General features: G+C 41.6%; 1 protein-coding gene across 3 annotated transcripts in view; it reads right to left on the reverse strand.

The window, feature by feature from the left end:
* Nucleotides 1–23,590, reverse strand: part of PARN (poly(A)-specific ribonuclease) — a 159,233-nt gene that overhangs the window by 129,927 nt on the left and 5,716 nt on the right. For all 3 annotated transcript variants that reach the window (XM_055090007.1, XM_007106145.3, XM_028499783.1), the window contains exons 6-13: nt 20,164–20,224; nt 13,438–13,603; nt 12,685–12,750; nt 11,253–11,291; nt 10,081–10,123; nt 8,706–8,786; nt 5,666–5,722; nt 959–1,036 (exon numbers count right to left, since the gene is read on the reverse strand). In XM_055090007.1, coding sequence (XP_054945982.1) covers nt 959–1,036; nt 5,666–5,722; nt 8,706–8,786; nt 10,081–10,123; nt 11,253–11,291; nt 12,685–12,750; nt 13,438–13,603; nt 20,164–20,224 — 591 coding nt within the window. The remainder of the gene's footprint in view (nt 1–958; nt 1,037–5,665; nt 5,723–8,705; nt 8,787–10,080; nt 10,124–11,252; nt 11,292–12,684; nt 12,751–13,437; nt 13,604–20,163; nt 20,225–23,590) is intronic.

Raw genomic sequence — 23,590 nt, forward strand, 5'->3', positions numbered from 1 at the left:
AGCCTGTGCTCCGCAACGGGAGAGGCCACGACAGAGGGAGGCCTGCATACCACAAAAAAAAAAAAAAAAAAAAAAAAAAAACAGTATTGGTGACTGGGCATCATTTATAGTAAAGGAATCAGGAGAAAGAACTGAATTGGAGACTAAAGGAAAGAAAGGTTGTGTTAAGTTACACATCTTGTTTGCAACATGTGAATTTTAAACACCTCTCATTCTGAAGGCTATCCAAGTAGACACATGTGGGGTCCAGCATGAATTACGACCTAGATCTGAGGAGAGATCCCAGCTGGAGAAGAAGATGTGGGTGTCTTCAGCTGAAGTCCTGGAAGTGGGTGAGATGACTAAAGGACAGAAAATATGGAGAGAAAATACAGGAGAGGAGAGGACAGAGTGACGAGGGGCAAACGAGATGAGGCCACGGGCAGTCAAGGAGCAGAAGAGGAGGAGATAGAAGAGAAGCTCTTTTCCCAAAGCTCATGCTTTGGTGTACTGAGATGGCTTGGCTCCAAGAGTAAAAACAAAAACAAAAAACACACCGAGGTCAACAGAGAACCTAAGGGAAGCAGCCTCGAAAGAGGTAACCAAGACTTTTGCACAACCTGATCCAGTCTAGATGACCTCTAGCACCACCCCACCTTCAACGGCCCTGCTATGTCTCATGTTAGCAATACCAAACTAGAAGACCATACCTGCGGCCCAGGAAACCCCCGCACAGCACTAACTGAGCAAACCACTGGCGCCACGATGAAACAAATGTTTAACCGTGCTCCAGCAATGGCAGATGACCAAAGATCCCTTAAAATGGCTTGTAGGTACATCTCTTCAAAAATGTACAACCAAGCGCAGGAGACTGTCCCTCTGGGAGCATGCTGCAGACAAGGAAATGGCACCCAGCAGAGAACACTTTCTCAGTAGTAAAGACTCGTGAATTTTTAAAACAGGCTGACAAGTCACTTACCGAGGGCAGAGGGCAGTAGAACTGATGAACTGTGTGCATGACATCCAAGAGCATATTGTGTCCAATGACAAGTTTCCCCTAAAAAACATGAAGATTAGGAAAAGACTTCTTGGTACAAAATTATATCAGGACTTGAGAGTGAAATGTATGGTTCAGTTCCATAAGGATTTTGTACTAAACTTACTTTTTGACGTTAAAGAAAAAAAATGTATAAAGATATGCAAATAAAGAAATTTGGGCTGGCTTCATTCCTCTTCGGGTGTTCAATCCAAAATGCAAAGTAAAACTCCAAATGACTTTGATTTCATTGATTTTTTTCTCTGGTTTTTATTCGTCTTGCCACCCACAAGAATCAGTAGTAAAATTTTTATTGAAGAGCTCAAGAAAGTAACTGAAAATGCTAGGTACCTTGAACTGTCGAATAATTTGTGAACAAACTCCAAATATCTATTTTAGGAGTGTATTCTTTAAAACAACTCACTTATTTTCAAAAGATACATTCATAACAATGCTAAAAGGTAAAAATAACTGATTTCTAATTTTATTAAGGAGAATGAGTTTTCGTTTCCTTCATTATCTATGTCAAAATTCATGGGGCTCGTTCTGAAATATTTCCAATGAAATTCACTGCTTTTCAACCAGTAAGGTATAACATATGTGCAATAAATTGGTCCATTTTGATAAAAATTAAACTACGAAAACAGAATATCAACTTGGATTTAGCTAGCCAGGTGACAGCATTTTTAACATAAAGCATCTGGTCACTACAGTGGAGCTTTTCACTATGTCCCAGTGGCCCTTCAGAGTAACACTCCTTGACTCACAGAGCTAAACATAATTATTTGAAATAAATAATTTTACACAAAATCTCCCAAATCCAACAGACAAGCCGTCCTTTTGGCTCAGCGTGTGGGCACATTCTGAACACCTATACAATGCTAAAATACCAAATATGGATTAAAATCACAGAGAAGATGTGGAAGGAACCCAAAATGGAATACAAACCTGAAAGACGAACCTAACTGTATTATAAATGAATCCCTCAACAACACTGAAGGAGGCTGATAAGAACAGAACTATGAAAACAGCATATAATAAGAACTACATTTCCCAATGCTGGAGAAAAAAATGTACAAATAAGAAAAGAGAGTAGGTTGAAAATAAACCCTGGGCTTCCCTGGTGGCGCAGTGGTTAAGAATCTGCCTGCCAATGCAGATTTGACACAGGTTTGAACCCTGGTTGGGGAAGATCCCACAGGCCGAGGAGCAACTAAGCCCGTGCGCCACAACTACTGAGCCTGTGCGCCCACGCGCCACAACTACTGAAGCCTGCGCGCCACAGCTACTGAAGCCTGTGCGCCTAGAGCCTGTGCTCCACAACAAGAGAAGCCACCACAATGAGAAGCCCAAGCACCGCAACAAAGAGTAGCCCCCGCTCGCCACAGCCGCAACTAGAGAAAGCCCACGCGTAGCAATGAAGACCCAACGCAGCCAAAAATAAATAAATAAATAAATAAATTTTTAAAAAAGAAAAGAAACCCTGTGGTGTCGGACTACAATCTGAGGTCTATCAGTATAACGGCATTTTTTATATATATACATATATGTCAGACATGGAAATATCAATGTGTGTATACATGCATGGTTACACACATGTATCATTCTTAGCTCTGTCCAGTGAGGGGAACTAGAAGCACTAACACCACAGTAGTAGCCCAGGACCAGATCTTGGTTTCTAAACACCATTCTCCAATAAAAGGAACCAGGGCTCCTTGGAGAAGTCATTGATTCCACAGCTGAGGCAGGAAAAATAGAAGATGAGTCTGGAACATCTTGTGATGTCAGAAAGTAAGGAGGTGCTCAGAAAAGGGTGGGGGCTTCTTCCAGGGGGAGTCAACCTGAACAAACTCCAATGGCCAAGGTGGTACCATCTGAGCCCCAAAATAAACAATAAAAAAAGTAGATGAAAATCTGTAGAATGAAATAAATTTCCCTGAGTCCAAAAAAATTTTTTAAAGAATTAACAAATAAATAGGGGAGCAGGGACAGCTCTTCCTTCTAGAAGAATTCCAAGAACGAATGGAGAAAGAAAGAGGGAAACACAGACTCGCCACTAGAAAACCATAGCAATAATGGCTGCAGGCAAGATCCACCGACAGATGCTACTACGTTACAGGCAAAAGCTTGAGGAAAAACAGGATTTTCGGGACTTCCCTGGTGGTCCAGTCGTTAAGACTCTGTGCTTCCACCACAGGGGGCAAGGGTTTGATCCCTGGTCGGGGAACTAGGATACCGCATGCCACCTGGTGCGGCCAGAAAAACCCCAAACAAACAAACAAAAAAACACAGGATTTTCATTGTCTCAATCAAAGTATCTCCCCCCAAATATTTATCAGTCACAAAGGAGGTAACAGTAACTCTACAGTGCACAAATCCAGCAGACATCACCTAAACCAAGTGATCCAGGTCAATATCATGAACCATCATTTCTGTGGTATTCCTGCCTCAATCAATGTTATGTCCTCAATCCAACATGAGAAAAGATCAGACAAATCTAAACTGAGAGACATCTGACAAAATTACAGTCAACACTCTTTAAAAATATCAAGGTTGGGACTTCCCTGGTGGTCCAGTGGTTAAGAATCCGCCTTCCAATGCAGGGGACATGGGTTCGATCCCTGGTCCGGGAACTAAGATCCCACATGCCTGGGACAACTAAGCCTGTGCGCTCTAGAGCCCACGCACCACACCTAGAGAGCCCATGTGCCGCAACTACTAAGCCCGTGCGCTCTGGAGCCCACGCACCACATCTACAGAGCAGCCCGAGTGCCGCAAGGAAGAGTCCACATGCCGCAACTAACACCTGACGTAGCCAAATAAATAAATAAATATTTTAAAAAATATATCAAGGTTATAAAAGACAAAGAAAATTACAGACTGCAGAAAACTAAGGAGAAATAACAAGTAAATGCGATGTGGGATCCTAGATAGAATTGTTAATAGAAAAAGGACTTAGTGGAAAAGGGTGAAATTCAAATTAGTTCATAATATTGTACCAATGTTAATTTCCTGGTTCTGATAACCGTATATTATGTAAGATAATAACATTGGGGTAGCTAGGTGAGGGATATATGGAAACCCTGCACCAGTTTTGCAACTTTTCTGTGGGTGATAAATTAATACAAAAATTTTTAAAACAGATTCACTACCAAGAGTGATGGGAAAAGAATTTGGTCTGATATAAAGAGAGTCTACTGTTCACTGGCTCTACAGAGCTTAACTATGTTAGTATTTTTAAGGTACGTGACTTTTAAATTTTAAGCGTCTGGATCACTAATAAATAGGGCTTTTTTTGCCGCATGCTTTGTGACGTGAACTACGAATGGTCAGCAACATACTATGAATCACTCTGCAGAAGAGAGACAACAGAGAGAAAAAATAAACAGAGGCACAGCAGGCTAAGGTATCCAAATTGTTTGTACAAGGCAAACAAACGTCCCAGTCTTGGAAAAGCTACCTAAACCCTCACGGTGGCTATAAAAGGGCTCAAAGCCAACTGCCGCCCCACATCTCTGTGTTTCAGGGACAGCCTCAGTCAAATCAACAACTGCTCTAAAGGCTGCTAAGAGTGCATAATGTAAGCAAATGTGACCCCTCTCTGCTTTTCTGGATACCCGTAATCTTAGCCACTTCTCAAGAGACTCACAGCTTGGTTTTTCTCCAGGCTCATCCAACTTTCTATTCCGTTCTGATGATGTCACTTACTTGAGGGAAAGAGCTCCAGGTGAGCCAGCCCTCCTCCTGCACAAGGCTCTCTAACTTCTGTTTACTGGCCATAGCCCCCCGCCCCCGCCGGGGACAGCGGCTGCCTCTCCTCAGATGCTCCTGTTTGACAAGCCTGCACCTGGTGGTGAGACATTCATGGACTCCTGGAGTCCGGCCGTAAAGCTTCCCTGATGCAGAGTTCAGCGTCTAAGGGACAAGATGACTCCTCCTCCAGGGGGACAATTTCTTCTCCCTAGGCCAGATACTCAAGTAAAGAAAAGTCTTGGATTCCAGGCAACTTAGCATCCAGGCAAGCAGTCTGACTCGGATGCATAACTCACGAAACAACCAGCAGCAAGACCCAGTTTAATCTATTCAAGATGTGGGAGCCTCTTTTCTGAAAGGACTTACGAAACAAGGGAAAATGTCTATCCTATCTATTACAGAACCCTCCAGCATACTTATACAAATGGTCAACACATTTTATCAAATGTTATTAAGGCTATGAGATATAAGATTCAATCACAGTTATGCAGAGAACTCAATACAATTACTTTTACCCTCTAGATTCTTCTAATTAAGGAATAAAACGCTTCAAACACTAGATTGTTTCTCACCATATTCTTTAGTTTTTTATTCTGCTTCTTACTGGTTTTGAGAATAATAGATATTAGTTCTGTGGAGCCACATAAGGCCGTCATTGTATAATCCTCCCCTGCGTTTTACAAGAAATGCTTTCTAAAAAAATGGTTTGGATATAATTCCGCAATTACGATGTCACACTAAGCGCCTTATAACAACAATCTGTCTTTATGAAGTTCTAACTTCTCCCTCCAGACCAGGTAAACATTCTAAACGTGACCAGATGATTAATTTGCAATGATAACTGGGCATTTCACCTTAAATGTTCATGAAATTAGTTAAAAAGTCTGGTTCACTTACCGAATTAGCAATGGCATGAATGACTCTAGAAAACCCCACAGCATCATTCAGTTCTTCCTAATTTAAAAACAAAACAAAAAAACCACTATTGACGTACACATATTGCTTATTTGAACGGGTTAAAATCTAGGCAAAAAAAAAAAAGACTGAAGTTTTATATGGAGTTAGATAGCTTTAGCTTCACGTGCTTTGAGTCTATCACCCCAAACAACTGCATTTGAAATGACCTATGCACATAACTTTCTTCTGTTTTAAAATGAGCAAAGTGGCAAATTATTCATTAGTTACTAAAATAACCGTGCTAGGGTTTACCCATCACTTCCCATCAACTGTTGAAATTTCCTAGTCTCTCAAGTCGCCTTGGAAACACAAACTTTTAAAAGCTGCCACCTGCTGGCCAAACTCAATACTGCATTCAATTCTGAGGTGACCCACCCAGCAGCTCAGACTCTTTTCCTGGTCAAATGCATTTTAATAAAATTTTTATAGCACAGCACTGAGACTCATCTCCATTCAGTTTCGTCTCTCCTGTTTTATTCCCCATGCACTTAAATGGGCTCAATTTCTCTCCTACCTTGAAACCCCTTTCTTTAATCTGAGCTCCACACAACCACCCTCCTTCTTGTCTCTTCACAGCTAAATTCCTTAAAGACTCCTCTCCACTCACTAGGTCCAGTTCAACTCCCAGGGACCCGCAAGCCCCCTGCTCCCCCGCTTCACCCTCACTGAAGTTGCTCACCTCTTTAAACTATTCTCAAGTCTAACAAGCGTTGGCAGGGAGGTGGAGAAATTGGAACACTTGTGCCCTGTTGGTGGGAATGTAAAGTGGTGCAGTCACTGTGGAAAACAGTGTGGCTGGTCCTCAAAAAATCAGAAACAGAGCTACCATACGAGCCAGCAATCCCACTCCTCGGTATGTGCCCCAAAGAACTGCGAGGACTCAAAGAGATACTTGTACACCCATGTGCAGAGCAGCGTTATTCACAAGAACCAAAAGGTAGAAGCAACACAAGTGTCCATCGGCAGGTAAACGGATAAACAAAATGTGGTACATACGATATTATTCAGCCTTTAAAAAGAATGGAAATTCTGTCACATGCTACAATACAGATGAACCTAAATGACATTATGCTAAGTGAACTAAGCCAATAACAGAAAGACAAATACTGTACGATTCCACTTATATGAGGCACCTAGAGCAGTCAAACTGACAGAGACAGAAAGTAGAATAGTGGTTACCAGAGGCTGGGGGATGGGGGAATGGGAAGTTATTGTTTAATGGGTACAGAGTTTCAGTTTTGCAGGATGAAAGGAGTTCTGGAGATGGATGGTGGTGACGGTTGCACAACAGTGTGAATATGTTTTACAGTACAAAACTGTACAGCTTAAAATGGTTAAGATGGTAAAGTTTATGTTATACATTTTACCAGAACTAAAATGTTTTTAACTTTTTAAAGAATATTCTTTAAAAAAGAAGAAAAATACCTACTCCCAAGGCTAAACCCAATGGCCATGTCTCAGTCCTCATTCTACTTCTCGAGAGCATCAGACCCTGTCAACATCCCCTTCCTCAAACACTCTTCCCCTTGGCTGCTGTGTCACAATAACCTCAGGCACATTTTGCACTCACATCCTGTCCCGGTCTCTCTGCCAACGACAACCAAGTCCAGCCCTTACCCCTCTCCTGCACTCCAGCACGACAATCTGCTAACAGGACGCTGATGCTCAGATGCCCCAAAACATCGAAAACCTCATCTGCTCAAAAGCAGAATGTAACACCTTTGTCCACTGTAGGGGGCCAGCCCTGCCACGGAGTCCTGGTGACCTTGCACATATCCAAATAGTCCACGCAGGCAAAGTCTTGAGATATAACTAATGTGCATCTGGGTGGAACACTCCAGGAGAGGACGGGAGGCCACCTCCCGCTCTCGCCTGGGAGGCTGTCATGAGACAGTTTCTCACTGCTGCCCAGGTTCTGATGAGGCCTGGGGCTTCCTGCGCCACCGCCTTTTCAGAATAGAGCTACAGAGTATGAAAGCACTTAGCTGCAGTCTAGAGTTGGCTGCTTGGCGATGGGGCATCCACAGCTCACTCTGCAGTCACCTGGCCCCTTTTGTTTCAGTGTTGTCTTTTTGGTTTGTGGGACAAGCACCATGTGCAGCTGTCACCTTCTCTAAGTCATAACTGTCTAAATCTAACAGAGGCTTGCTGTGTCTTTCCTGGTTGCATCAGTCTGATGTGGCCCTGCTTTATGCATGGGTGAGCTGGATGTCCACCCTCACCCAAACCCACTCCTGGCCTCCTCCACCTGTGCCCCCCACCAACACCACTCCTGGCCTCCTCCACCTGGGTCCCCCCACCATCACCACTCCGCCACCCCATCTAAGTGGACTGATGTCAGCCTACCCAGCTGCTCAACCTCCCGGCTTGAGCATCTTCTTTCTTCTGCCTTCCTCTTTCACCACCCACATCCAATCACAAATTCCACTGATGCTACCTTCTAAAGATGGCCAGATTCCACCTAAACTGCTACTAACTTTCCTGTTCCAGGGCACTGACATCTCTTAGCTGGTTACTCCGCAGCTGAACTGGTCTCCCTGCCTCCAGACTTACTCGAATCCATTCTCCAGAGGACAACCAGGGCGAGGTTCCTACGATGCAAATATGACCGTGCATCCTAATCTGTCGAATCGTATCATCTAAATTTTGTTTTAGGAAAACTAGCAACTGTGCCTGAAGTTAGACACAGCAAGATTAGTTAATGGGCTGTGAAGCTCAGTGACACACAATCTAAATGATAACCACTAATTCCTTCTCCAAGACTGCTTCATGGAAGTGAAGACTGGTCAACCATGATGCCAGCCTCACTTTGTTGGTTGCATCTAATTACTTAACCTTAGGTTCCCCTCATTCTCTTCCAGGTTTTGCTACCAATTTGATTCTTCTCTAGTAGAAAAATATTCATTAAATTGAATCTATCACGGGATCTACAACTCTGTAGCCATTTCTCACCCAAAGGAAATGAACATAATCCAATCACCTGTTCCTTAGCGTGTTTCTGCTGCTCTCTTCTTTTACGTTCTTCTTCATCTACTTTGCTGATAACAATATAGCGCTCTTTCTAAAAGACATAAAGCAGATATACAATTTTCTGGAAGCTACCTGACCCCTACCCCCCAAAATTCAGATTCTGCTACCAGGAGAAGTTACAATTTTTCTCACTGCACAGTCCTTCATGGGCTAAACACACTGAAAGTATTTTGAAATGCCACCAAAAGTTGAGTTGATGCTTTACAAACCAAAATTCCACCTCCGTGTTTCCATGACATTTTCCCATGGTTTATTAATCACCCCAAAAGACAATTATAAATATCAACAGACTGTGAGAATAAGACACTCCATAATGAACACTAAGATGCTGCATTTGAACATGAATTTCTAAATAGTTGGTTTTAAAATAATTTCTATATAATCTATAAAAATGTTGAATCACTATGTTGTACACCTGAAACTGTAATACTGTAAGTTAACCACACCTCAATAAAAAAATTTCTACATCTCATTAACATAAGAAAAAAATCCTGGGGAATTCCCTGGTGGTCCAGTGGTTAGGCTTCCAGGCTCTCAAAGGGCCCAGGTTCAATCCCTGGTCGGGGAACTAAAATCCCACAAGCCGTGTGGTGTGGCCAAAAAAAAAGGAAAAAAAAGAAAAAAAATCCTGGATTTTCTGGTAACTTGTCAGATAACTAGCACCTTCTTTCTCACATACTGCATTTTGTATCAATCAAATATACTACAAAACCTCCTGTGTCAAAGTTTGAGATTTTTCTTCTAGCAAGACTTAATTTACTTAATCTCTTATTAAATTAGACATCTGACTTAACAAGAAGAACTAAATTCTAAAATTCTGTAGAAGGAACACACCATTAGCTCACCATCAGCCCACCTTTACCCATCACAGTTCTATCACTGCATCCTGGGAGTACATGATGATAGCTATGTTTATGCCCCAGATTCTAAAATTTAATTTTACTGGCCCACAGAACAGGAGGCAGTTATTACATGGATACCATGTATATCAGCTTTCTGTGATGATTAAGAACATGTACTAACATTTGCATACTTTCAAGTTTACAAAGCATGTTCACTTCCATCTACCCACTTGATCACTACTTTTTAAAAAGCTGTGAGATAGGTATAGCTCATCATTACCATGTTCATGCCCAATGCACAAATGAGGAAAACGAGGCTGGCAGAGGGGAAATTACTTGCCCAATGTCACCCAGTTCATATGTACCAGAGCCAAGGAGTAATCTCTGACTTTCAACTGCCCGATTTGATTGCATTTTGCATTTGTATATTGTTGCATGGGTTTAATGCGTTTGATGTTGGCCCTGGATAATTCTTGAGGTTACCTTTTCAGTTTCTAAAGTCTCAACATGAATGCCTTTGGGATACCTAAAGAAAAGAAAGAAAACATGACATCAGTAGATGAGACAACAGCTAAAACCCTAAGTATTTTAAAAACAACTACATAGCTATAATTTCATTACTTAAGTTTTATTAAGTATGAAATAAATACCACTACTAGGAAGACTTTAATTTCAGCTGCTAAATGTTTCTCTCTCTCCTCTTAAAACACAGGAATGTAACTGATTTCAAATTAATATTTTTAGGACTTAGGCATCTTCTGAAATGTCAGGCATCCCGTAATACAGTCAACTCATTACCACACTGTCAAATCGTGCTTCTAAATATCACAATGTTTACTTCCTAAGTAAAATTCTGCAGGTCTCTTTGGATGATCTGGGGCATGCACAGGGAAGATCTGAGATGAGTAACTCTGCTGTAATCTGGCACAGTAGTTACATTTGCCCAGGAGAGGAATCTGGAACTCGGGTGGAGTACGTGGCAAGGATAACGTGAGAGGAAAGGAGCCTGGTCAAACAACAATGGCCCTTTTCCTGTTTTGGTCAAAGTAAATTCCCAGTATACATGCCACTGGCAGACTCTAATGAAAGAACAAGAACCCCAAACAAAGTCAAGTGCAAACATCCATCTGTCCAATCCTGACACTCAATTTCTGAGTTAGAGATCCACTTGAAAATATAATTAAACCAATAGAAACACCTCCAGAAAGATACACGCACACAATTTTGGATACTGTTTCAGGGGATTCATAGGCCTCCTGAAACCTACCCATGGCCTAACCCGTTTTAGAAAAAGCATTCACCTGAGTATTTCCCAGGTCTTAAAACCAACTCTTTACCATATATTGATACCTTCAAAGAACAAAAACACTACACATCCAGAAGTTAATGGACAGGCCAAAGTGATAGTTAAAAGAAAATTGTAAAGGCTTTACAACATCTACTAAGAAGGAGTAACAAGGAAATAAATTAAATGGGTATTCAACTTAAGAAATTAGGGGAAAATAATAACAAAATAAAGCATGCCCAAGAACACGGTATGGTCAAATCACCAAGAACTGCAGAATATCAAAAATGAAATAAGAGCTAAAACATTACATTTAGTTTTTAAATCCTGGGTCCCTCACAGAGCTCTCGTGTATAATATAAACACTTACTTCCAGCTCAAAGTCTGATAAATTAGTTTTCTTTGGAACCTATAAAAACAAATGAAAAGGTATTAATTTTGGCTCATTAAAGGAAAATTCAAACTGACCAAGCACTGGTTGGGAAAGACATTTAATTTTTTTTTTTTTTAAAGATGGATTGGGGACTTCCCTGGTGGCGCAGTGGTTGGGAAACTGCCTGCCAGTGTAGGGGACATGGGTTCGATCCCTGGTCCAGGAAGATCTCACATGCCACAGAGCAACTAGGCCGTGCGCCACAACTACTGAGCCTGCGCACCACAACTACTGAAGCCCGTGCTCCTAGAGCCTGCGCTCCGCAACAAGAGAAGCCACTGCAAGAAGCCCACACACAGCAACAAAGAGTAGCCCCCGCTTACCGCAGCTAGAGAAAGCCCACGTGCAGCAACAAGCGCCCCACAACCACTGAAGCCCGCGCTCCTAGAGCCTGTGCTCCGCAACAAGAGAAGCCACTGCAAGAAGCCCACACACAGCAACAAAGAGTAGCCCCCGCTTACCGCAGCTAGAGAAAGCCCACGTGCAGCAACAAAGACCCAACGCAGCCAAAAATACATAAAATTAAAAATAATAATGATAATAATAATGGATAAAATAAATAAAGATGGACTGAATTTTTTAAAACTTTTTATTTCATATTGGAGTATAGTTGATTAACAATGCTGAGTTGGTTTCAGTGTACAGCAAAGTGATTGAGTTATTCATATACATGTATTTATTCTTTTTCAAATTGGGAAAAATATTTGATTTTTAAAGGAGACTTCATTAGAAGCGACAGGTAATGTGCAAACAAGAGCAGACAGGATGTTTGAGGTGGGAGGATTCCTCACCACTTTTCTTCATCGAAATGCTCTTTATTATTATTATTATTATACTGCCTTTATAGAAGAGGCAGAAGTTCTTGTCTAACCAAAGTATTACTTCCTGTGGCTGTATGAAGAGAGTTTTAAGTAGACAGATGCATTAAAACACTTCTGTGAAGCTAGTCACAAGGTAAAAGGAAGGAAAGCAGGCTGTTTCAGTCACTGACTCTATGAAACACTGATGTTTTTTACTGTAGAGAGAAATTAAAAGGACAGGAGTAGCCTGACAGTAAATTCTGCTCTTCTGAAGCCTTTATGTATGAAGCACAAGTCGAGGCTACAATAATTATGCCACTCTTGAGCATGACTTAAAGCAAAGGTGCACAACAGTTTTCTCCCCTCCAGCACGGAACAAAGCATTCAGTCAGTGTCTCTATATACCATGGTCCCAATTCTGTTAATGCTAAAGTTAGTGCTGAAATATTGGGAACATACCTATAATAAAAAGACTATGAAAGTGTTTTTAAGCGACCAAATGGAGCACATGCCAGAAATCATCTACCTTTCCAAAAAAAGTACACATGAAAATATTCAGGGCAACTGACCCAGTACATGGCTCTAAATCCAAGTTCTTGTTTTCTTCACTTTGTAATAAATCTTCTATTTTCTCTCTGAGGAATTAGAATAAAAACATGACCATCAGCATCATTAAGGAATGAAGTTGTCAACCAACAGAATCATCATACTCAAAAGCAATCCAAATACAAGAACATACGACACTGTAATTTTACCAAATCATGTTATAACTTTTTAGTTCAGTAAGGCTTAAAGAAAAATATTTTATTTTGGCATTTGTTGCTGTTATTAATGAGTTCGCAACAACTTCTCCAGGATTCAGCAATACGAGTGATTTGCATTTTTACTTTCCTAGTAAAGCAGTTATACTGACAGCTAAACAGAGCAAAACCAGACGCTCCTCCAAGGGCACGTTTGCTTGTCAGAAACTTCACTGCAAGAGAAAAAGACATGGATGTGTTGCAAATATCTGGATGGGCCTCTGCCTTCACGGGGACTGGACGGTGGCTGTCAGGCCCGTGGTCCACTCAGGAGGTCTGACCACTTGGCCAAGATAGTCTTTTGCCTGGTGACACATGGGAAGTCTAAGTACAGTACACAGAACTCGACTTACAGTTGACAGCTGTGACACAAACTCAGATACACCACAGTTAAATCCTGCCCCTCAAACATCACACCTCTGTGTGCACTGTGCATGTGAAGCACGAGCCTGAGATACAGACATCAGCCCTGCCCCAAGACACGTGACTCAACGCACGTTTGGGTTCAGTTTAGGAACTTACACCACTTGGTCAATAAACTTCTTCTGATCCTCAGGAATCGTCACGGGACATTTTGAAGTGTTAGGAGACGCGTATGACAAAGCGCCTGCACCATTGGACTGTGAACGTTTTTCATCATACTGCTCTCTTAACTGTCTTTCTTCTTCCTGGTTTAAGTATGGAATTCCTGAACAGAATTTTTTAAACAATGCATTAGCAGAAGTAACCGTTTATCATAAAAATTTTGTAACAAACCAAGGAGTCTAAAAGACTCAGGAAAGACCATATTTAACTACAGCTCAAAAAAATCAATGGAAAAAACAAATGATTTTGAAATGTGTTTGTCTACTCATTCACTCCATTCACTCGTTCATTCATTCTCCTTTCAACAAACTGTGATTTGGCTCTTACGCTGTGCCAGGCACTGTTATCAGGCACTAGTGAACTAACAGTGAACAAGGTCGACTTGTCCTGCTCTGTAGTGAAGCGAATGACCTTAGGATGACCAGAGAAGGCCACCAGGAGGGAGGACCTCAGGGTAAGAATAAATCAGACACGAAGGAGCTGGGGGAAGAGTATTTCAGGCAGGAAACAAGCATAAATGCCCAGAGGATGGAAAAGGCTTGGACTGTTCCAGAAACAGCAAGGAAGCGTAAGCAGGAGAATGGCATAATGTCAGGTTGGAGAGGATGGGGCAAGATTACATAGGCCCTTACAGGCCACGGTAAGAATTTACTCTATTCTACAAGCAATGGGATATCATCAGGTTTTAAGCAAGATAATCACATTATCTGCTCCATGTTTTTAAAAGATCATCTGGACTCCTGTGAGAGTTGAAGTAGGGAGGTCAACCGGAAGGAACTGTCCACCGCGGATGTCCAGGCCAGAGACAACCGCTTAGATCAGAGGTCAGCAGACTTTTCCTTAAAGGGACAAACAGTAGATGTTTTAGGCTTGAGGGCCATACAGGGATCTCTGTTGCAACTACTTAAGTCTGACCTTTGTAACATGAAAACAGCCACACAATGGGTAAATGAACGGGGTATGGCTGTGTCCCAGTAAAGCTTTATTTACAAAATAGGCAGAAGGTCATAGTTTATGACCTTGGCCTAATCTACAGAGATGGAGAGAATGATTCTAGAGATAGGAGAGCTAGAACTTGCCAACATACTGGGGTTGAGGGAGAAATGGAAGGGCAAAATAAAAAACGACATCTAACTATTAGGTTTAAGCAGTTGGGACAGCAGTAGGGCCATTTACTGAAGTGGGGAAAACTAGGCAAAGAATAGACTTGGGGCCCAAGGGGTGAAAATCAAAAGCTACCTCCTGGATATAATAAATCATCTAGGGATGTATATATAAATGAAGAGGTGCAGATATAAACCTAAAGCTCCGGAGAAAGGTGCTGAGATATAAATGTCGGTGTCATCAGGACGTGGGGGGCATTAAAAGCCATGTGACGCTTAAAAAACTTTGTAGAAAGAATGATGGAATTAGAAAATCACCACTCGTCAGCAATAATAATTGTTTCAAGCAAGAATTATCAATGGATGCTAAAACTAATTGGTGAAAAAGTGATCCACATTAAAAACACCAACAGCTGCACAACAATATTAGTGTACTTCATACTTTACATACTACAAAAAAAAAGTTATCATCGTCAGTAATGCGGCTAATTGATGTCATATGCCTCCTGATATGATGCACTGAGCAGCACAGACATTCACATCTGCAGTATCCCTGCCCGAGATGAACAGATGCATTTGGACTTGTCTGACGAAACATCAAAAAAATCCAAATTGAGGGGTATGCTACAAAATAACTAGCCTCCACTCTGCAAAAATGTCAAGGTACTAAAATCACAGACTGAGAAACTGCTCTGGATTTTAAAAGAACAAAGAGATATGACAGTTTAAAGGCAACGTGTGATCCTGGATTGAATCTGGACAAGGGGGAAATTATTTTTCCTCTTTTGCTATAAGTAGCAAAACTTATATTAGGTTTGCAAATGAGGTAACAGTACTGTAGCAATGTCAATTTCCTTATTTGGATTACTGTACTATATAAGAGAATGCTCTTGTTTTTAGGAAAATTCACACTGAAGTAGTTAAGAATAAAGGAGCATCATGGGTGGAACTTACTCTAAAATGGTTCAGGAAAAAAATTATATATACACATATATAATGAGAGAAAGGACAACAAAGCAAACATTATAATGCTAACACCTGGGAAATCAGAGGGAAGGTATCAGGAATTCTTTGCGGTATTCTGGCAACATTTATATAAGTCTGAAATTATTTCAAAATAAGAATTTAATAATAAAAAATAAATAAAACCACGGAATATATGAGACCAACTAGGACAAGTAATATCGAGAAGCTGACGACATGAGAATGAGCCAATCAGGACGCGGAGGAGTCCAGAGGGAGGTGGGACGAAAACCAGGAGAACGAAGTGTCTGAAAGCCGGAGGACAGCGTCTAGGGAAGGAGGGAGCAATCGACTGGGTCAAATTCCTCCAAAGGTGGAGCAAGATGAGGACAAAGAAGGATCTATGGGGTCTGAGATCATGGCAGGCACGGGGGACCAGCAGTGTCCTTGGAGGGGTGCAGATGGCGGGCCAGCTGGGGGTGGGTGAAAAAAAAACTAAAGAGGAAGAGGAAGGAACAGTGAGAACACACATCTCATTCAAGATGCTTTGCTCTGAGTGGGAGGATCACAGGCCAGAAGTGGAAAGGGGATGTGGAATCAAGTGAGGGGGGATGGTTTTGCTTTGGTTGGAGTTATTTCAAGACGGAGATGTTCCTGCAGGCCTGCTTAAATCTTCACAGGCCACCAACTCCTTTGCCGGTCGGGTGAAATCTACAGACCCTTCCCCAGAATAATGTTTTCAAACGCATAAAATAAAATATGCAAGATTGTAAAGAAAGGTAATTATGTTGAAACAGTTACCAAAAATTCTCTTTTTAATCTATGATATAATAATATGGGATAGGGCTTCCCTGGTGGTGCAATGGTTGGGAGTCCGCCTGCCGATGCAGGGGACGCGGGTTCGTGCCCTGGTCTGCGGGGGGTCCCGCATGCCGTGGAGCAGCTGGGCCCGTGAGCCATGGCTGCTGGGCCTGCGCGTCCGGAGCCTGTGCTCCACAATGGGAGGGGCCACGGCAGTGAGAGGCCCGCGTAATGCAAAAAAAAAAAAAAAAATATATATATATATGTATATACATATATATATACATATATATATATATATGGGAAAAACAAGACCAGAAAAGAGTGAGCAACATGCCCAAGGTCACAAACAAGCACACTCAGTAACAATGAAAGCAACATAAAGACTGGGTAAAATAGGAAAGAATCCCCATCCCTTTTTAGCATCATCAAGCCCACTGTGTCTCCATCCACCACAGTGAGAAACCAGAAGGTGATGGAGACAAGATGGCCTAGTAGGACTTGAGTTCAACTCCTCTCACAAAAACACCAAAATCACAACTAACTGCTGAACAACCATTGACAAAAAAGACTGGAACCTACCAAAAAGTATATTCTACATCCAAAGACAAAGAAGAAACCACAATGAGACAGTAGAAGGAGTGTGCATTTGCAATACAATCAAACCCTATACCCGCCAGGTGGACAAAACACAAACTGGAAAATAATTATATTGCAGAGGTTCTCACACAGGAGTGAGAGTTCTGAGCCCCAACTCAGGGTCCCCAGCCTGGGGGTATGGAAATGGGAGGAGGAGCCCCCTGAGCATTTGGCTGCGTGTCCGGAGCCTGTGCTCCGCAACGGGAGAGGCCCGCGTACCGAAAAAAAAAAAAAAAAACGTATTGAAAAAAAAAAATAAAAATATATATATATATATATATATATATATGGGATAATAATATAATAATACAGGAAATCAGCTTCCTGGTCAACACATTAAATAACAAGACCTAATGGCAGGTGACATAACTATGATAATTTCAAAGTACTGATGAAGGTAAACAATATTCAAGATATCTGTCACAACTGAAATGCCATTTGAAGATACCTGGGATTTCACTGAGGACAACCTCCCAGCTACTGCTAACACTGCTGGGTTGTTGCCTACATTCCTAACAGAAGAAACAAACAAATTCAGTTCAAGGTCAGAGAAAATATAGATTTGAATTCCACAATGCCCTCTCCAAGTTCACAGACTTCTGAATTCTATCTATGGCAGGAAGGCGGCCCATGGCCTAGATTAAGAAGCTCTGCACTTTCACAAAGCATGTTTACAAAGGTTGATGGAATGATCAGCAGAGACGGGAAAATATCCAGGAGAGAGAAGGGCAAACTGGAAGAGCCAGTGCCTGACTAGGAAGCAGGTACTAGCCTCTGACCCGTGCAGGGACTCCTCTTCTCTGTAAGGAGAGATACGAAAAGGCTGAGCCCAGGCTCGGGGGAGACCTGTTGGTCTGGTGGTGAGAACACGAAGTGGCTCTTCCCTGATGGCTTCTATTTTCACTGAGAGGCATGGTCATCAGCTGAGTGGTACAGACATCGTAGAGAGTTGGAAAGGGAATTTCTAAGTCAGAAAAGTAGGATTTTTGAGCACGACTGAGTCCTTTCTTGAAGCTTGTGGTCATGAATTTAAAGTGACAAATTAGCTCAGGTGTGTCACATTTTCCTGCCATATTCAGATGCTCAGAAATAGAGGAGGTGGATGATAAGATCCAACCAGGGCTGGGACTTAGCTAGACCAGGGCAATGGAGGGAAAGAGGAGCAAGGGCAGGAAGAAAGGATAATGATGGACCAGGTGGATAAGGAGAGAAGTCAAGACAGGAGAGTGGTAGGTAACCGATAGTGAAAAAGCAATGGAGGTCAACTGATGGCTAAAATGAGGTACCCAAGTTAAGTGGACGAGAAAGACAAGAGAAATGATGGAGATGGGCACAGTTACTGCTAATAAGACCCACGATGCTACCAAGGGAGTGCAGGGCTAAGGGGAGGCAGAAGCGAGGACTGCTGACCGCCTGGCCAAGAAACAGACAAGACAGAGCATTTGCTGGTTGTCCTTGTGGATGCTGGAGTCACCCAGAAGGAGGAGAGAGGTAGGAGTGGAGAGAAAGACGATAAGCCAACGCCAAGGCTGCTGGTGAAGGCCACGCCCAGGAAGTCAGCAGAAAGAGGGATGGCAGAGCTGGTGACGCAGCCCTGGGAAGAACTGTGGCTCCTGAGAAGAGGGAACTCAAATGGATTGAAGGTGGCATGCCTACCACTGCCTGGCTGCAGATACAGAGACAGAGCTGAAACCACCTGTGCTTGCGAGGGCTACAGGGGGAACGGTAAGAGGAGTCACCTGGTTCCATTTCAGACAAGGAAGTCAAAGGCACTTCCAAGAAGACTGCCAGGAGAAAAGGGCCTGGCATTTGCGAACCCTGAGTGGGAAGGTTTGATAAGAAAGAGAAGTGAAGGTCTAGGTCAGAAGTACAGAGCATCTACAACAGCACGGGGTTAGAGTCTCGGTAATGACAGATGGCCTGGGAGCCCTGATGCAGCTGTGACTAAAATATTACAAGGTCTGCCTACAAAACTAGAGAGTGAGGCAGCCTCCACTTTAGCTGTTTCTCTCCTTTAATGAAAATAAACCCATCAGGCTGGAAATTACACACTCATATGAGTCTGGGTAAAGTAGTTCCTTCAAAAGATTTCTGCAACTATTCCATTATAGGGCTCTAACTACATTTGGAACTTGTGTTTTATAATGGCTTTCAGAGTCAAGTATGAGCCAAAGCAAATAAATTATTTTATTATACCCAAATTGTGTTACACAGCTGGTTCACCCACCAGGTTAAGCAGTTTGGATTCCAAATTTTTTTTAGTATTTCCAAAAATCAAAATCATCACTAGACATGAAGACGCAGCACCACTAAAGCAATTAAGAAAACATGACATGGGTGCTAAAGGCCCTGCAAGGATATCATGCTGAGGGGAAGAGACTTTAGCTGAAGTCTATGTTCTAGAACCTTTGCTGAGAAAAATCTTTCTTACCTCACTCAATAATACATTCCCCATGGGAATGAATACAATTTACAAGAATAATTAAGTGAAAAGTACCTATTGACCTTAGAGCAGCAGGCGCTTAATACTGCTGAGAAAACCAGAGGCTTTCCCCAATACTTTTCGGGAAATACAAGAATGGAGGAAGGAAAACTACTCTGGTGTGGTCTAACGTCCGGTGTTCGTTCAACCAATGTTTAACAGTCACCTCCCTGATATGGAAGAGGAATCGTGCTCTGCTCCGGGGACAGGGAAGGGATGTAGTCCCTCCCTCCAGCCTGCTTGCCAGCCTATCATGCCAGCAAGTTAGCCATCAGGATTGTGCAGACTATGCAGACTTTTTTCCTCCAAAGACCATCTCTGTATTACTGGAATATGGCTGCTCTTTAAAATGCTACATTGTAGCACTTGTATCACTGAAAGAAAACAGGGATGCATTCCCCCCCAGATGTTCTGCCAGGAAACCAAGTCACACCAGGGACAGAAAAGCTCCGCTCAGTGAAACCAGGAGCTTGAGAGGCCTCATTAGAGCTAAATGAAGTAGCAGCTCCTCTCCCGTTCAGTTCAGGCCTTAAAAAAAGGGCACAATAAAAACTCTATGGCTGCACACGATGGACTGGGAATCCGAGATCCTGTCTCAGAGAGCAGGCACAAAAAGATAATTCTCAACCAAATCCAGATTTACAAGCTCTAAAGAGAGGTCACACATAGTCTTACCGTTGCGAAAAACTTTATTAAAATCAAATCCTTGGCTTGCTAGAAAGTCAATGCTTGAGCTCTGAAACGAGTAAACAAAACATGCATTTCGGTGATGTTCGTGGCAGGTGTATGAATAGAAGCAGAGAAAGAACTCAGGCAAGTAAACAAAGGCAACCAGGCAAGGAGGCAGCATGCCAAAGGTCAGAGGACAAGGCATTTCTACTACACGGCTGCCAAATTATCCATTAATTCACTTAAACTATCTGGGCTCTTCTCCTTTATAGCCTATAAAACAAATATCCTTCGTTTCACAACATTTAAGAAAATTTTACTTAGTGAACATATATTCTCCCAATAGGCAGGAAACTCCTGGTGGCTGTACTGACTAGGAGACTATAAATAAAAATTAAATGTATTTCTATTATCTCACCCCAGGTTCAGGTTTAAGGTAGCAAACATGTGCAAGTTATAAGGTATCAATATTCACTTCAACTTAGATTCTGAAAGCCCCAAATCTTTTCTTTCTTTTTTTGGCCACGCCGTGTGGCATGTGGGATCTTAGTTCCCCGACCAGGGATTGAACCCGCACCCCCTGTTTTGGAAGTGCAGAGTCTTAACCATTGGACTGCCGAGGAAGTCCCAAGCTCTTAATTGGATGTTCTTTATATTCAAGATCAAAATAGAGAAAAATTCCCAGTAATGAGACTTATTAAATACATATCTCAAGCCTAGGGTAAGTCAAAATATATAAGTAAATGTTAGTAAAAATATTAATTAAATAATACTACACAAGAATGGGAAAATTTTCACAAAGTTCTTACTCAACTGACTGAAGAGTGGGAAACATCACTGTAGCTTCTCTAATTTTATTCTTGTTTTAAGTCAGAACATTAGAGGGCAGCACACTTGAGTCATTTTAATCTGACCCCTTATAGAACTACCTTCCTGACCTGTACTTGACATTATACCATCAGTCTAGGCTGAGGGACGCTGTGACTAGAACTGTACCAGTTCTAGTAAACTCATTACCATATTCTCTTTAGAGATGCCACTGAAGACAAGGTCTTCTTCATTAGCGATTTCTTTATGATAACAGAAGGGGAAATGTTCTGAGGTCTCTAGTCTGAGGGAAGCTGAACTTCTCCTGAGCTCTGGCCTATTTCGATCCTATGGGCCACAGATTGACTGTGTGTTCCCCCTATTCTTGGCTGGTAGGAAGCTCAGAGACAAAAAGGTGAGACTTTCTTTGACACATATTCTGTGTTCTAATCATAACACAGTAATCATATCCTCATTTTTCTTTTCTTCCAACTTTTCACTTACTTATCTTTTTAATCTTATGTTAAAAGGTTTCATATACTGTATATACTTACATATATATATACTTTTTACCCAACACAAATTGTTTTTAAAATATGATGAGATATAAAAACGCAACCTTACCAAATACACACACACACACACACACACACACACACACACACACACACACACGTGTGTGGGTTACAGGCACATCATTTTCCATCATGTCCAGGTTTCCTGTGGTTTCAAATAAGCAACCAGTCCCCGCCCATATCTTCCTTCTTTATCTTGTTCTGAACAAGACCCAGTGACTTCTGACTTGGGCCACAAGCCTTTTTATCTACCATGCCTGAGTATTCTTATAACTCTGCCCACCTAATATTCCATCACTGACAGAGGCACCAAAAGATGGATTATGGAAAGGCATTTTTGTCCCTGCTGTCACTAGACTCCAAAACATCCTAACTTCCGTCTTTAAAAATCCAGAGTCAGAGATTCACCTATCCCCTTTTTGAAGCTATTTACTTTCCACTCAAATAATACCCTCTAAGTTGCACCAAAAAAATGTACTTTATGCCACTGAACTGAAAGCCTCTTAAAATGATAAATTTTAGGTTATGTATTTTTTACCATAATAAAGAAAAAAACCCATATAGAAAAATGGTACAGACGAACCGGTTTCCAAGGCAGAAATAGAGACACAGACGTAAAGAACAAACATATGGACACCAAGGGGGGAAAGCGGCCAGGGGTTGGTGGGGGGAGGGTGTGGGATGAATTGGGAGATTGGGATTAACATATATACACTAATTTGTATAAAACAGATAACTAATAAGAACCTGCTGTAAAAAAAAAATAATAAAAGAAAATAAAGAAAAAACACTTTGAACCAACAAAATCTATTTGTGGTTTACTAACCACTATCTTTGGTTTGTCCTAAATTTACCATTTTCAGGATTCAATAGATGAGCACGGCTACTTGGGAGGACAATTTGAGGCATCTATCAAAATGTTAAATATATAAGCTCTATGAGTCAGCAATTCCCCTTCTAGGAAATCTATCCTATAAAAACATTCCTACATATAACCAAGACATGCTGCACATAGACGCTGACTATAGCATTGTTCAAAATAGGTAACCACTGGAAAACTTCTAAACTCCAATTAAATAAATTATAACATATCCATACTATGAAATATAAAGACAGTGTGTTAAGTAGAAAATGCAAGTTATATAAAATATGAATATTATGATCCTGTGTATATTACAGAAAAAAGCTAAAATTATGTATATATATGTAGATATAAGAGTATAAGAGTATATGGACATAAAAGGAGTGAAATGGGGAAGGAAGTGGCATGTGGAAGACGGGATTAAAAAAAGAAACTCGTTCTTTACTCTATAGACAGCAGCAGAGTCTCGATTTTTCACAACCATGTATGTATTTTCTTCCATGAATTCGACTACAGATGTTCGGTCAGAAAAAGGAAGTAGAAGAGAAGAAAAAGAGGAGGTGAAGACAATGCCAATTCCATGCAGTTCTGCTGTCGCCCCACTGGACGGGCACGTGCTCCAGGAGTGTGCCTGGCTCTCAGGCAGCTCACTCCTCCATATCCCGCCCAGTGTGAGCAGCTCACTATGTATACAGATGCTTATTTTTCAAAGAGCATATTATTTTGCCCCCAAATTCTCCCTGCTTTAAGGGTAATAAGAGCTTTTCAAGATTGATTTTTGACCAGACACAATTTTCACCCTACTTGCTGACTCCAGAAGCTAGTAAGTTCCTTGTAAGATGTACACTGCTGTCATCATAGAATTTTAAAGCAAAATCCACCTTAGATGGAGGACAAAAGAAAAAAATTCAAAGATACTATCATTTACCATATCCATACAATTCACAAGTTTACTTACTGAGTCTAAACCTCTTCTCTGCCTTTGCTTTTCCAGAATAGAGAATTGCACCATTTTTATCCCATTGTCCATTTTAGTCTCTGGCCTGTCTTCAAGTCTGCGATGTCTTTCTTTGTTTTAAGGAGGGGCTGGCTACTATAACTGCATTAAGTGTTCCAGGTGTAGCCCCAGAATGGCTTTGTACAATGGGTAGGGTTCTTTTGATCTGTTTCCAATTCATTTCCTAGAATA

The sequence above is a fragment of the Physeter macrocephalus genome, chromosome 14 (genome assembly GCF_002837175.3).
Source record: "Physeter macrocephalus isolate SW-GA chromosome 14, ASM283717v5, whole genome shotgun sequence".
Lineage (NCBI taxonomy): Eukaryota > Metazoa > Chordata > Mammalia > Artiodactyla > Physeteridae > Physeter > Physeter macrocephalus.